The sequence below is a fragment of the Hyaloscypha bicolor genome (assembly GCF_002865645.1).
Source record: "Hyaloscypha bicolor E unplaced genomic scaffold K444scaffold_13, whole genome shotgun sequence".
In the NCBI taxonomy this organism is placed as follows: domain Eukaryota; kingdom Fungi; phylum Ascomycota; class Leotiomycetes; order Helotiales; family Hyaloscyphaceae; genus Hyaloscypha; species Hyaloscypha bicolor.
The window spans coordinates 477,884-490,776 of NW_020194515.1; the positions used below are offsets into that span (position 1 = coordinate 477,884).

Here is a 12,893-nt window from a genome sequence, read left to right on the forward strand (position 1 = left end):
CAAAGTCCAGTTCCATTCTGAACGCTGGAAAAATGGGTATGTCCATTTCAACACCAAGTCTATCTTCAAGTATTTATAAATCACATCCGAATTCGATTTCCTTGCTTCCAAAAGTAATCGGTCACTTTGGAAGGGTGGCTGTCCAAGCGTTCTCAATTGACTTTGGTAGTCGCTATAGATAGCACAATTGCGATCGTTTTTGGAGGTGTTGGAATATTTCTCGCCATATCCGGGCTATTCATTGCGTACCAGCAACTCAAGATGATGCATCTCGTATCTCAAAGAAGTTAGTGTCCTCATGTGTTTCTTCTAGGCATCGGATGCGACTGACCAATTCTAGATCACCTGCACCGGCAGGAAAGTGGATTGCCACAGTTTCATCTCCGCATTGAACACACATTCGTGCCCGATCCCCCACGGGCATTTGGAAGACAGAATGATGGAGGCCCCAGACGCAAAGTATCTCCCAGACCGGGGCAGCGAGGTTCGCGGTCTTGAAGTGAACACTGATCAAGTGGTTTGGTGGTGGGAGAGTTTCTGTGCAGCTGGTGTTTCCCTTGGAGGTCTCTTCGTAGGCAGAGGTCTTTGGATGGAGGTGTTATTTTGTTTATTCCTCGGCCATAAAAAGCATCAAGTGTTGATCCCAATCACATTTTGGGAATCCAGTCCACATCTTTTATGCCCACTTAGGTCCAGAAATGCGTCAAGTCTTTGAATCTCTTCAATGTCTCGGCCCTCTTGTACCACTCGGTCAATAGCCCCGTTATCGAACGCAATTCCATGCCAGAGCAGAACCCCAAGATCTCTTGCCAGCCTCACAGCATCGAGCACCGGCTTTTGCTCCAAATCTGAAACACATCCTTGCAGCTCAGTCCAGAATAGAGCTCGTAGCTCCTCAGCATCCTCATGGTATCGAAACCCAGCTGTGGTCATTTCTCCCAGGATCTCTTCCAATCCATACAGGCATGTACCGAAAGGCAATCGTTCCGCCTCAGCCCAATCGACCAAGCCCGTCAACCTCCCGGTGGAGGAATTGACCATGATATTCGCCGCCACGATATCACCGTGTGTTAATACCCATGGAAGACCTTCAATTCTATGAAAGTTTCTAAGCACATCCCTAACCGCTGGCTGAAATCGCGGCGGGAGGTCTGTAGCGAGGGATTTGAGGCGATTTACGAGACTCTTTCCAACTTGGCCAAGAGGCAGGTCTTCAGTATTGCCATTGAGCCATGATTTAGCAAGAAAAGTGGCGAAGTCCTTGCAAAGCTCAATGCGCTGATTTGTAGATCCAGCGATCAAAGCTTCACTCGCCCGAAAGAGTTTGAAAGATACACCTGCAATCCTTCCCATGTGATAGACATCCAGCCTAGACTCTGGTAAGGTTGTCAAATATGTCGTCTCGGGAGCGAAGGTGCCATAAACCTCTTGGGCAGCGTCCGTGATTCGCAGATCCAGACGATAGCTATGAGTGCGAAATTGGATGACCGTGTCATCCCCCACGAAGATGGTCAATGAACAGTAGCCCTGGCATGATGCCGGAGAAATAAGTCTGCCTGGATAGAGGCTCTCGATGAATTTGTTGCATTCTAGTCGATCTCGGGATGTCAGTCCAGAGCGCTGGAAGAAGTCGTTGATCGATGCGTCAATCGTCATCTGCTCGTCAGCCATCGCGAGAATGCCCAAGGCGCAATGAGCTCAGCATTGCAAGGCCAAGAACTTGTGGGTGTTTGAGAGTTGGTGAGTGTTGTACGAAGAGGGGTCAACGAACGAAACTACCCCACGCTTGGCCGGTCCCATGACCATCTGCAGGTAAGACATGTACCTCGAGGGCTCTGTGTAATTGTGGCATCCTAGGGTCCTGTTTTTGCTTCTTCGAATATGGAGTTGCCATAAAGGGTTTTGCAAATACTTACTACTTTCGTATTGTCGACAAGCATGAGGCTTGGACAATGGTGAAGTTGGGAGATGAAGTGTCGGCAACAGCCCAGCACCGGAATTTAGCCTAGCACGGACCGCTCACTACTAGTCAATTCCAGTCCCAAACTCCGGAAGTACCCTCAACTTCCCTGTTTTTATTTTATGAACTTCTATATATTCTTCCAAATGCAGAGAAAATTCCTCGCAACGCACGCTAATCCCAATTGAAATCGCTTCAGCGTGTCTATTCTGATCTGGGGAAATGGCCTTCCCTTCTGTCGTCAACCCTAAGCCTTCATTTTGTGGGTTACGAAAGCAGTTCTTCTCGAGTGAGAATTTTGTCGATTAGGCGAAGTGCACAGCACTTTCTGGAACCTTTCTTTTGCTTGATCGCCTCTGATTAATAGTTGCTTGGTTATTTTATGGTACTCCTGCAAGTGTAGCTGTTGTTCGAGGACTTCATAGGATGCTGCATGCCTTTAATGTGGACATATGAGTATTCATGCCACGGTCCAATACCAAACTGCTCATACAAATTCAACAAGAAAGGCACCCCGAGGTCTCTTAAAACTAAGAGCATCTATGACTGGAAGAACTGCCAGAACAGCAGAGCTTCAGCGTTGGACACCTGGAGGTTTGCAGAAGATAAGAAAGCTTGGAGAGAAAATGTGCGACTGAATGATGATTAGGTCTTTCCATTGCGTCAATTGCGTCAACTGAGAAGGATTTCTCTCACAATTTCAGCCTTCCAAGGAAAGACGTTTATGGCATGTTTGATATATCTTGCAATATCATGCGGCGTTCGACCGATCAACATTTTCCAGGCTTGCGTCGAGTCGTGGCGCGATGTCTTTGGCTGAAAATGGATGCGTGGTCAAGCCCGGCTTGACAGCGGGTGGGGTTGCCCAATAGGGGATCGGGCATCGTAGGGCGCTATTTCAGGCGGAGCCGGGCACATTGGCGGCCGGGATGTCGCTGCAGCGAATCATTTCGCGCTCCCCAGCCACCCAGACGACCGAGGAACGAGTAATAAGGCTGCGCCGATGAAATTAGACAGCGAAGAATCTTCGACAACTTCTCACAACACAGCTCTTTGCGCCGACCTCCATCCCATATCATCACCATTGATCAGCCTCTGTATGCTCTCTCTCACATAAGCTCCGCTCTTGCTGGAGCAATGTGATACGTGCAACACCGCTCAAGGGAAATCGTGTGACGAGCCTCGCCATGCTTTCGTCCTGATGCTGCACCACGAGATACGAGGGTTACATCCGAAGCCTTAGTTTTCACACAATTCTATCAATCCAGACACTTTTGAGAACAATCGACGAGCACTGAGGGAAGGAGGCATGGCTGCACCTGCCTCCTGCCACAAGAATCGGCAGCGCGCCAATATCAGTACACCCAGATCGGTCACACTCATAGTGACACGAAGCCTTGCCAGGTTTTAGTGCCATTCCACTGAATATCAATCTTGCGCTGGTGAATCACAAAAGCTGTTATAAGTCTTATCGGCAACCCCTGAATCTTTGGTTTTACTCACCTGTCTTCTCGAAGCCTTGTTTCCATCAAGACATCAAGAACACTTCACTCTTTCGGAGCCTGCTCGCGATTAAGCATCCAGCCTTGCGATTTAACTTCGGAAATTGTCTTTGACTACTAGGAAGCCAACCACGCGGCGCTGCAACGTCATGTCTTCCTCAGCTGCTCATATCAAGAAACGCTTGGTGCTTTGCTGTGATGGAACGTGGATGGATAGGTATGTACGGCTCCGTGTTCACTGAGCATGTCTCATTACTTCTCATTTCTGGCGATTTATTACCATCAATTCAAGTATATTCTTAGCCTAGACCATTCGATTAGTTAAGTGCCTCTCGCTAATTCAGTGCAGTGACGATGGATACAACAAGCCTACCTTAATTCCCTACGTTCCAACAGGAACGCTTCAAATTCCATCCAACGTCACACGCATCTCCCGCGGCCTCAAGAAGGCTGGCCTCGATGGTTCACCTCAGATCATCTATGTAAGTGGCCGTGCAACAAGATACTTCGGAACCTCAAGTCCTAACACTCTTTCCTACAGTATCATTCTGGAGTCGGAACGGGACCGGGATTTGTGGATGCTATTGGGGGTGGCCTTCTCGGAACCGGCATCTCTGAGGTGAGCGTTCCTTCTCCTTGGATTCGCAAATGATTCCTAATATATTTCTAGAACATCCGTGAAGTCTATAGCTTCGTAGCAGCCAATTATACTCCTGGAGACGATATCATCCTCATTGGCTTTAGTCGAGGAGCCTTCACTGCTAGAAGTGTTGCAGCAATGATAGGTTCCATGGGTCTTCTAACACGAACTGGCATGAGTTCCTTTTATCCCATCTTCAAGGATTATGAAAATTTCTTGAATCCTCATTACAATGATATTTTCCCAACCATCCCCTTTCCGAACAAGCCTAAAGGGTCTGGCGCAGCCCATGACTACAAGAGAAGACTTGAGGCAGTGAGTGGACAATAAAGACTAGCGAATAGCAGCTCTAACCCTTGGTAGGAAGAACTAACTCGAGTCTACGATCCGGATGGAACCAAAATTCGCGTTCAATCTGTAGCCGTCTGGGATACGGTTGGCTCTCTGGGTATTCCTCAAGTTTCCTGGCTTGCCAGAATGGGCCTACCCCACTCTACCAAGGAGTACAGGTTCAACGACACGAATCTCGATGGGACCATTCGGCACGCATTTCAAGCATTGGCTCTTGACGAGCACAGAAATCCATTCAGTCCTGCTGTCTGGGAGAGGATGGATATGCGCAAGTGTACCGTCGATTTGCGGCAAGTTTGGTTCCCCGGAGCACACTCGAATGTAGGAGGCGGTTATGACGATCAAGAGATTGCCAATATCTCTTTGGCCTGGATGATGGATCAGCTCGCATCAATCGGGGTCGCGTTCCAGTCTGATTATATCGACCAGATTTTTGCTGACAGCATCCGATACTACTACAATCCAAGGAAGCTACCGGCAAGAGTTTCAAACATTTTCGCTCGTCCAGTCACGAAACAGTGGGCTATCGAACCCGTCTTCGAGAAACATAAGCCGGTCCGACCTTGGGGACTCGGTGAGATCTATGAATCTGAGATAGGCTTTGTATGGATTTTTCCGTCTTTCCCTTCTAATTTTGCAACTACTGATGAACAATTCATAGTACAAAATCTCGGGCAAACGAATCCGCACTCCAGGAATGAATTGCCGTGCAGATCCGCAAACTGGCATACCAACGGACGAATGGATGACCAATACAAATGAGCGTATCCATCGCTGCGTTCGTGTCCGCCTGGAACTCGAGGGCCTCGATCTCGATGACCGTGGCATTTACAAGGCTACTGCCCTTCAGCGAAAGGGTATGTGGCGTCTTGCTCAAACTAGAACCAAAATTGATGATCCAATCCCATGGGATGCGAGTTGGGGACCCGGCGCGCCTGCTCCAGCGGTAAGCATTTCTTATATTGTGTTTCTTGCAGATCTAATTATGAACTTAGGGTGCACCAGAAGAACGTCGCTGGGTGTGGGAATACGATGGCCCCGATGAAGAGGCACCCCCTGAACGAACCATGGTTGAGGAACCCCTCGGCCCCTACGAGAGAAAGTTGATCCTGCTTAACAAAGGTGAGCTCACGACCTTGACACATTGAGAAGGGCCGACCGCTGGCCAAGTTGTGAAGGAGTGGGACTGAAGCCTTGCCGCTGGCTCTGGCACAGCTACAGCACGCTTGATCTTCTTGTCCTGTCGACCTCATACCTCATACTTACCCCAAAATCCCCAGCTCGTAGATCTCATAGCTCCAAGATTCAAAACTCTCATCGCCATGATCTCTTTCGTAATATACAGTGTGCCCCCGCCTTGTTCCCAAGCTAATCCATATCCGTGTCGCTCAGGCAGATCCTTCTACCGCCGCTTCCTGCCCAGCAAGCGCCGACGAAGAAAATCCCACAAATCCGGCGCCGGGGCACACAGTCCTGAAGACGATAGTCTTGTCGATGCGCCTGTGCGTGAGGAGCGAGAGAAAGAGAAGCATAGAGACCGAAGGAACTCTAGGTATCGCGATGACGGATTTGTGGAAGAGGTCGTTGTTGTAAGGGAGAAGATCCCTAGGGAGAATGGACACAGCGCGAGAAGACAGAGGGAGAGGAGCAGGTACAGACAGAAGGAGGAGGATGAGGAGAGTCTGGTGGATAGTGTTGATAGGAATGAAGCGGAGAAGATTGTTAGGAGACGCGAGAGGGACAGGAGGAATGGGCCTGTGCCTGTGTTTGAGGAGAGGGAGAGGGTGAGGGAAAAGAGGAGGGAGTTTTATGAGAGGGAGAGGGATTGAGGATGAGATGGTGCGGGGGATTACGTGAGCTGTGTTATGCGGGGGTGGTCTGGAAGGTGTGAGGTGGTACGTGGATTTCGGGTCCTTGCATGATGGTGAAGTGTGTGACGAGAAAGAAAAGTGGCGTCACGTGCGGACGGGCATCAGGTGATGTGGGAAGGAGTGAATGTGAAGGATTGAATGTGCATGAATGGAAGAAGGCATTTGGAAAATAGCGGCATTTTCTGAGACCAGGTGCATGGGTCTAATAGATGGGGTCCTGTACCACAGCGTGGACTGCCTCCGGATAAGACAAAAGGTCATGCCTTTCCTTTGTACGAGTCTCTGTGGTTAGCGACAGTCTTCCATTAAGCAGAGAGATTAAAATCAGAAACGATGTTCTCAAGCCCTAGTATCGCAGATGTGATGAAAGATTGGCAGTATTGGGTTGCGTTGTGGAGATATTTTAAAACAGAGATGCAGCTGAACAATTCAATCTCGGCACACTTTGGAAATCACAACATTTGAATGAAAATACAGCCATAAGGTTAATAGTTAATTCAGTTGATTCATGCCTCTAAGTACGTTTTCAGAGATTTTGAAGGGATTTTTGCTCTTAATTATGTCTGTCGTTCGGTGATCAGGAACTTCAGATCAACAGCGTAGTTCTCTATCTATTAGTCCCGCCGATTGCTGTGGCGATGAGAGTCAATGCGCAGGCCCTGTCGCACTTATTCGAATTTTAACTTGAAGAATGCTTCCTGAAGCCCGGCTGTCTCATGAGCTGGGCACGACACATTTGGGTGATCCCGAATCCGCATTCTCTTCTTGTAAGAGTGGACAAAAATGGCTGTGGATAACATCGTAGAGGGTATACCCGCAATCATGCGAAAACGTTTTCTACAAATAACAAGCCATAATAACATTTTCAACTAAATATTATGGGTGATGAGAGGGATTGTTCTGGGCACGGTTGGCCTCTGCTTTCAAACTCAGGTTAGATAGTTATAGGCAGGGGTTCTGACGTTTCAATTAAAAATTCCCGTTGGAGAGAGCAGTTCTTCTGGGCAGCGCTGACCTCTGCTTTTAAACTCAAGTGGCGATGGTTTTAAGCAAGATCATCTGGCTGGTCTATAATTGAAAGGAAATTTCCAGTATTTATTCGGTGCAAAGAAGTATTTTGACAATAATGGGACACCTCTTGTCCAAATTCACTCAAATTGTGGGACAATTTATAAAATTCAATATTCATCTCTGCTGATCTGCAGAATTCACACCCCTAACCACTTTTTTAAATGTTTTCAGACTCGCTAAGCGGGATCCCACCCACACTTCAAGTGCTCAAAATCACTCGGGAACCAGTCATAAGTTCAAGTCTTGATGAAAGATGTAGAAGGGTAAGAGTTGCCTGCTTGACAATGGATTTCCGGAAATAGCCAAAAGCAGGGGTGGAGCGATTTGCCACTTGAAATTACTGAACGAGAGGAAAGCACGAGGCCTCTATTGGAGGACTTGCGTTTGCAAAGCAGCAAAATAGAGGCTCTCAGTAAGGCAGCTAGATTTCCTGCTGACTCCAAACGTTTGAGTCAGAAACTTCTTTGTTCAAGTCTCTCTGCAGGTAAAGAAATACATCCGCTTTGCATAATGGCATTGTGCGCATCAGAAATCTGCTTCATCCACGACAAGCAATAACAAAGAAAGACAGAATGCGTTGTAAGACAAATACAAAGAGATAAAAGTTCTGGAAGCTAAATAATGAACATTTTCCGCTCAAATGAACTTTCTAAACAGCGCCAGACGGAAATAGATATTTTCCAGCTCTTTTAAAACCAATATGGACCTCCTTTCAAGATCAAACATTACCACACAACCTCTTGAAATCAATACTTTCCAAAACCACTTCCAGAAAGCCATCAAAATGCCTCAGCCATCAGTTCGCTACATCGAGGGCCTCTCCTCTAGAAACACGGAGAAGTTAGCCAACCTGCTCAGTCTTGGTTGGCGAACCAAAATAACCTTGCAATGGCTCAGCGAGCAAGAACATGCCATCAACCAACTTCCTTCTTCGCTCCAGAAACCTAAGAATATCCTTTCAAAAATGGCAATGAAGCTGCCAAGGTCACCACAGAAGGCTGTTCTCTGCCCTGCACACAAAAGCCTCAATCCCCTCTTGATCCACCGCTTCTTCCTTCAGCTCTCAGCCGAGTGTTCCGTCCGACTCGCGCGTCTCGACGAGAATCCTCGTCTTCCACCGAACTTGGCTGCGTTCTTGAAACGAATCCATGGGATCAACAGTCTCTGGTTCGCACCCTCCATCTACCGTTCGCTCTTCAAAGTCGATGAGAAGGAAGAGTATCATGAGATGATCGAAGGAGGCTGCGAAGCTTGTATCCTCTCAGTTGTTGGGACGAACCATCAGACGCTGTGTGATCTCAGAGCCTCCATGCTTGGAAGAAGGAGGAAGCGTCTTCCGGTTCCGAGATTGCTCAAGATTGTTGATGCGTGGATTGAAGGAACGGGCCATGGAATCGCTATTCGAAAAGATAGTGATGCATTGGAGAAAGAGATCAGAGAGTGCAGACGAGAGATGCAGAAAGCGAGACGTCAGACACGACGGAACAACAGAGATGGCATCGTTGATCCAGCAATTCCTGAGGGAGAAAGACTGTCGATGAACGAGTCTCATGAAGACGAGGAGGCAACACCGGAGGATACCTTTGAGATGGATGGAAAGGAGAAGGATGAGAATGCCGAGCAATACTTCGAGGGCTCGATTCTGGACTACTATACTGGTGGTCTCAAGTCGAGCACGAATCTGGCTTCCCAGACACGCGCGTCCACTCCATTGCCAGGGGATATCCACCCTGCATTCAGAGAATCTATGATGTCTTTTGATGACAACACGGGAACATTTCATCTTCGTGGCAGCCCACCAAATCCGCCGCCAAAGTCTACCGCTCGTGGCACATGGTCAAACACGACAGCAGCTTCATCGTCTCAAGCTCCCCTTCAAGGGCCGCCGCCACCACCTTCACCGCCGCCGGGGTCTAAAACTGATCGCGGCACATGGTCGACATGGACAACGGACGCCCGACAATCTAATCTTTCCTTCCGTGCGCCTCCACGAGCAGCTTCGTCGCGACCAAGACCCACGACTACGTACACGGCAAGTGTGTACAGTAGAAATCAATTTGGTGATCCTGTAGTTGCCCCGAGTTCAGTTCCCGACGTACCCAATATTGCTGATACCTATAAAAAGGAACAAGAAAGACAATACAGGAACATGATGGGAATAGGAGAGGAGGACGATGAAGAAAACGAGCGACGAGGCCATGAGTCAAAACTCTCTTCCGATAGAGTTTCGAGTTGGCTGGATGACCAACGGCCTTGAGAAGGCAGAATATTGAGCAGTTTCTTTGAATAGAGAGATTTTTTTCTGGTATCATCTAATACATACAATATCTTACAAAACCGGTGACCTTAATGCTATGCAGTAACTTAATAAAACCTTGCCCATGATTTTCAATGCTAACGCTTTTCCATACACTCAATCAAGTCTAAATAATTGCCAGAAGTGAAATGAATTCGCGTTCAAAGTTCAAGCTTCCTCGTTTTCGTAAAGCTTCATTAGTGCAGGTTTGAAGGCTTCCAGCTTGGCAAAGTCTCCTACCTTGACCCGCATGTAATCAAAAGCAACAATAGCGACTTGATCCTTGCCACCATGACTATCCATGACCGGGATCTTTTGATATCGTTGTGAAAAGTGAGTCAACAGGATGCGTCTGGCATTCATCTTCTTCCCAATTGCCAATGCCTCTGCCGTAGTCGAATGCTTCTTCGCGTACGCATCTGATTGGAGTTCATCGTCAAATGTAGCCTCGTGGATTAAGAGAGTTGCTCCTTCGCCGATTTTGGCGAATCGCTGTGAGGGTCGACAGTCTCCTGAGTAGGCAACTTTGAACCCATTGGGGAGAGCGAAAGCAACAGCAAGAGCGCCGTGACAGTGCTCTACGGGGCAAGCTTGAATTGAAGAAAGACCAACTCTTTGCGTTTCCTCAGGATTGAATTGGTGATCGTAGCCACTGGCAGGATTCAGGATGATGTGCTCAACTCGATCTTGACCATAGTCTTCGACTTCGCAGTACTCCTTGAGCCAATTGATCATACCATCATCAGACGCCACAATGAGTTTGTTGTCTTTTGTTGAGCCTTCCTTCATGGTTTCTTTTGCCCATGCTCTGATGACTGATGCTGTACCGAGATGGTGATCGGCGTGAAGATGGCTGATCCAGATGACTTTCAAGTCGCGGAGGACCTCAGGTAACGTGTCGCCGAATACTCTCCGGAGCTGACCCAACGTGTTCTCTCCGCAATCAAACAAGTAGCTGCCAAAACCCGGCACTCGAAGTAGTGTGGCTGACACGTTCCGGTACTTCGACGGCAATGCGGAACCAGTACCAAGTGTAATAACTTCGGCGTCTTTGCTGGGAATATCTTGCTGATTCTCATCGAGCCTGGCTTGGAACTCAGCACTCTTGACTTCTTCACGAGCTGTCTTCGCTAGTTTAAGTACTTCTTTCGGCATTTCCTTAATAACGGCAGCGGTGTCAAGATGTTGAATAATAGTTTCGTCTTGAATCTCAAGCTTGGGCTCGAGTTGCAAAGTTAGGCCAGCTCTTGCCTTTGTATAAGGACGTGGGCCTTCAGCGTTTGGTAATGGCACATCATTACTATGCACTGGGATCGGAAAGCGTTCAGAGTCAAGAAGGTGCAATCGAATAGCCGCGCTGGCAGGAGACTCCAAGGCGAGATAATTGGAGCAGCAGTCCTTGGAAGACACGATGTGTTGCATCTCGCTGTGCTCCTTCATGAACTTTTGCAACCTCGGGTCTTCGACTATGCCAGGTCCAAGAATCCAAATAACAGCTCCGACGCCAGGCATGATCTCCTTCGAGGACCATTCTTCACGAGCAAGCAACGGTCCAATGTATGACTCGTCTGGTAATTCAATGATTGCAAATCCACCACCTTCCTTGCCCGGAGCCAGAACTTGATCAGAGGTTACAATCTTGCCATCCGGAGTCGTGACACTTTTTCCTTCCGTCAATGCCCTGAAATCTTTGCCAGGTACAACTCCTAGCTCTTTAGCCACCTTGGGATTGAACTTTCCTCGTTGTGGGTAGTTCTTCATTATATAGCATACTGAACTTGTGGATGGCGTGGTGGGAGGTAGCGTCTCGATCATTGCTCCGGGCCATGGATTCCGGACAAGTACATCGATGTCTGGGACAGAAGGGTCTTCGTCCACTGTCGGGCCATGATATCTTTGGATCGTGCCATTCTCATCTCTGAAAAATATTGCAGCGGGTCTCTTCACCTCAGAAAGCTTCCTCTTGATGAGAGCATCCAACCGCCAGTCTGAATCGAACATATTAGAGACAACCGCTTTCCGCATCTGGTCGTGTCGATCTTCTTGCTGTTCCAGAGTCTCCTGTTTGCCATCTGCAGACTCTAGCAGAGTTGACTCCGCAAATTCATCATGACTTCTCTTCCTCGCGCTTCGACCTTCGGGGGTAATGACCATAGACCATACCTTAATCCTATCATCCTTCCATGTTGGCTCCCCATCTTTCCTTTTCAGATCCGCCTTCTCTGTGAGCTCATTTGTAAGGAGTGGCATGCCCTTCCTGAATATAAAGCGCCTCGCTGTCGCCAGCAAATGAGTCAAGTTCTTCCCACCATGTACATTCAACCAGCTCCTCTCCACCGGCACATTATTCTCGCTCCCTTTCTTCCTATTCTCCCTCTTCCCCTCATTGGAAGTGGTAGTTGAGTCGGCAAGAGTGAGAATCATCCCCAGAAGCCCGCCCGCAGTCTCCCATCCCACCGTGCCAGTCAAAAAAATATCCCCGACCCTCGTCAACCCAAGCTTCCTCTGTACCGATGCACGTTGTGTCCCCTCCGCCACATTGCCAATCAAGTACCTCTTGCTGTCGAAGTGAAGGAGGAGTGTAGTGCCAGGTGTATCCGCCGTAGGAGTGCTCAGAATCTGGACCCAGCACTTCATTTTACTGTATCCCGCGAAGAGATGGTGCTCAGGCGGCAGCTTGGTGTTATCCTCCCCGCCGACGCTCCTGTTCCTTTGATCGTGAAAGGCAATGAAATAATCAGTATCGAGGGTTTGTCCCTGGAGAGGCGGACCGGGGAAGATTCGGCGCAGAGGTATATATCGAGGTTTCTTTGATCTGTTATGGGGTGCTCGAAAGGTTGGCGGGAGTTGTGACCTTGGATAAATGCGACTGACGGGAGATTTTATTGTTTGGTAGTTGCTCAGTCGCAGGATCCTTGCAGCTGGGAGAGTTCCTGTCATGGAGTGAATTTAAGAGGCATTGCTCATTTAGAAGTATTCGAGAGCAGTCTGAAGGAAAGTTAACGGTGGCTGAGTCATCACGCTTATCGAAATCTGATATCAAAGATGCAATTCAGGAACACGAGGTTTTGAAGCGTTTGAATTCAGTTGGAGTTCTCTTAAAGCCTCGCTGCTTCCAGTATATCATAGACTCATCGTGATAAGCTCTTCGCAGTAAACTTTTCGCAGTGAGGCTCATGCATGGTTTGAAAATCCCGAATCT

The 12,893-nt window shown here is 48.3% G+C and overlaps 4 protein-coding genes across 4 annotated transcripts; 2 read left to right on the top strand and 2 right to left on the bottom strand.

The window, feature by feature from the left end:
- Positions 1 to 630: 630 nt before the first annotated feature.
- On the bottom strand, positions 631 to 1,656 carry K444DRAFT_516877 (uncharacterized protein; the record flags this gene model as incomplete). The annotated part of the gene is made up of 1 exon (XM_024873718.1): positions 631 to 1,656. One exon carries the CDS (start codon positions 1,654 to 1,656, stop codon positions 631 to 633), a length of 1,026 nt encoding a protein of 341 aa, XP_024743399.1.
- Positions 1,657 to 3,494: 1,838 nt separating this feature from the next.
- On the top strand, positions 3,495 to 5,688 carry K444DRAFT_119226 (uncharacterized protein). Its single transcript, XM_024870372.1, has 7 exons — positions 3,495 to 3,679; positions 3,812 to 3,944; positions 4,004 to 4,081; positions 4,133 to 4,417; positions 4,466 to 5,056; positions 5,115 to 5,399; positions 5,449 to 5,688. The coding sequence occupies exons 1-7, from the start codon at positions 3,612 to 3,614 to the stop codon at positions 5,599 to 5,601; spliced, it is 1,593 nt and encodes a 530-aa protein (XP_024743400.1). The 5' UTR covers positions 3,495 to 3,611; the 3' UTR covers positions 5,602 to 5,688.
- Positions 5,689 to 8,179: 2,491 nt separating this feature from the next.
- Positions 8,180 to 9,148, top strand: K444DRAFT_517118 (uncharacterized protein; the record flags this gene model as incomplete). The annotated part of the gene is made up of 2 exons (XM_024873745.1): positions 8,180 to 8,864; positions 8,922 to 9,148. Coding segments are annotated over 2 exons (912 nt in total), but the record flags the coding sequence as incomplete, so codon positions are not given.
- Positions 9,149 to 9,668: 520 nt separating this feature from the next.
- K444DRAFT_606809 (uncharacterized protein) lies at positions 9,669 to 12,650 on the bottom strand. The gene has a single exon (XM_024879060.1). It carries the CDS (start codon positions 12,629 to 12,631, stop codon positions 9,860 to 9,862), a length of 2,772 nt encoding a protein of 923 aa, XP_024743402.1. The 5' UTR covers positions 12,632 to 12,650; the 3' UTR covers positions 9,669 to 9,859.
- Between the last annotated feature and the right edge of the window lie 243 nt (positions 12,651 to 12,893).

Coding starts and splice junctions, on each gene's coding strand:
- K444DRAFT_119226 (XM_024870372.1), top strand. CDS start 3,612: ATGTCTTCCTCAGCTGCTCATATCAAGAAACGCTTGGTGCTTTGCTGT. Junction 3,680..3,811: donor GATGGAACGTGGATGGATAG/GTATGTACGGCT, acceptor AATTCAGTGCAG/TGACGATGGATACAACAAGC. Junction 5,400..5,448: donor CCGGCGCGCCTGCTCCAGCG/GTAAGCATTTCT, acceptor TTATGAACTTAG/GGTGCACCAGAAGAACGTCG.
- K444DRAFT_606809 (XM_024879060.1), bottom strand. CDS start 12,631: ATGACAGGAACTCTCCCAGCTGCAAGGATCCTGCGACTGAGCAACTAC.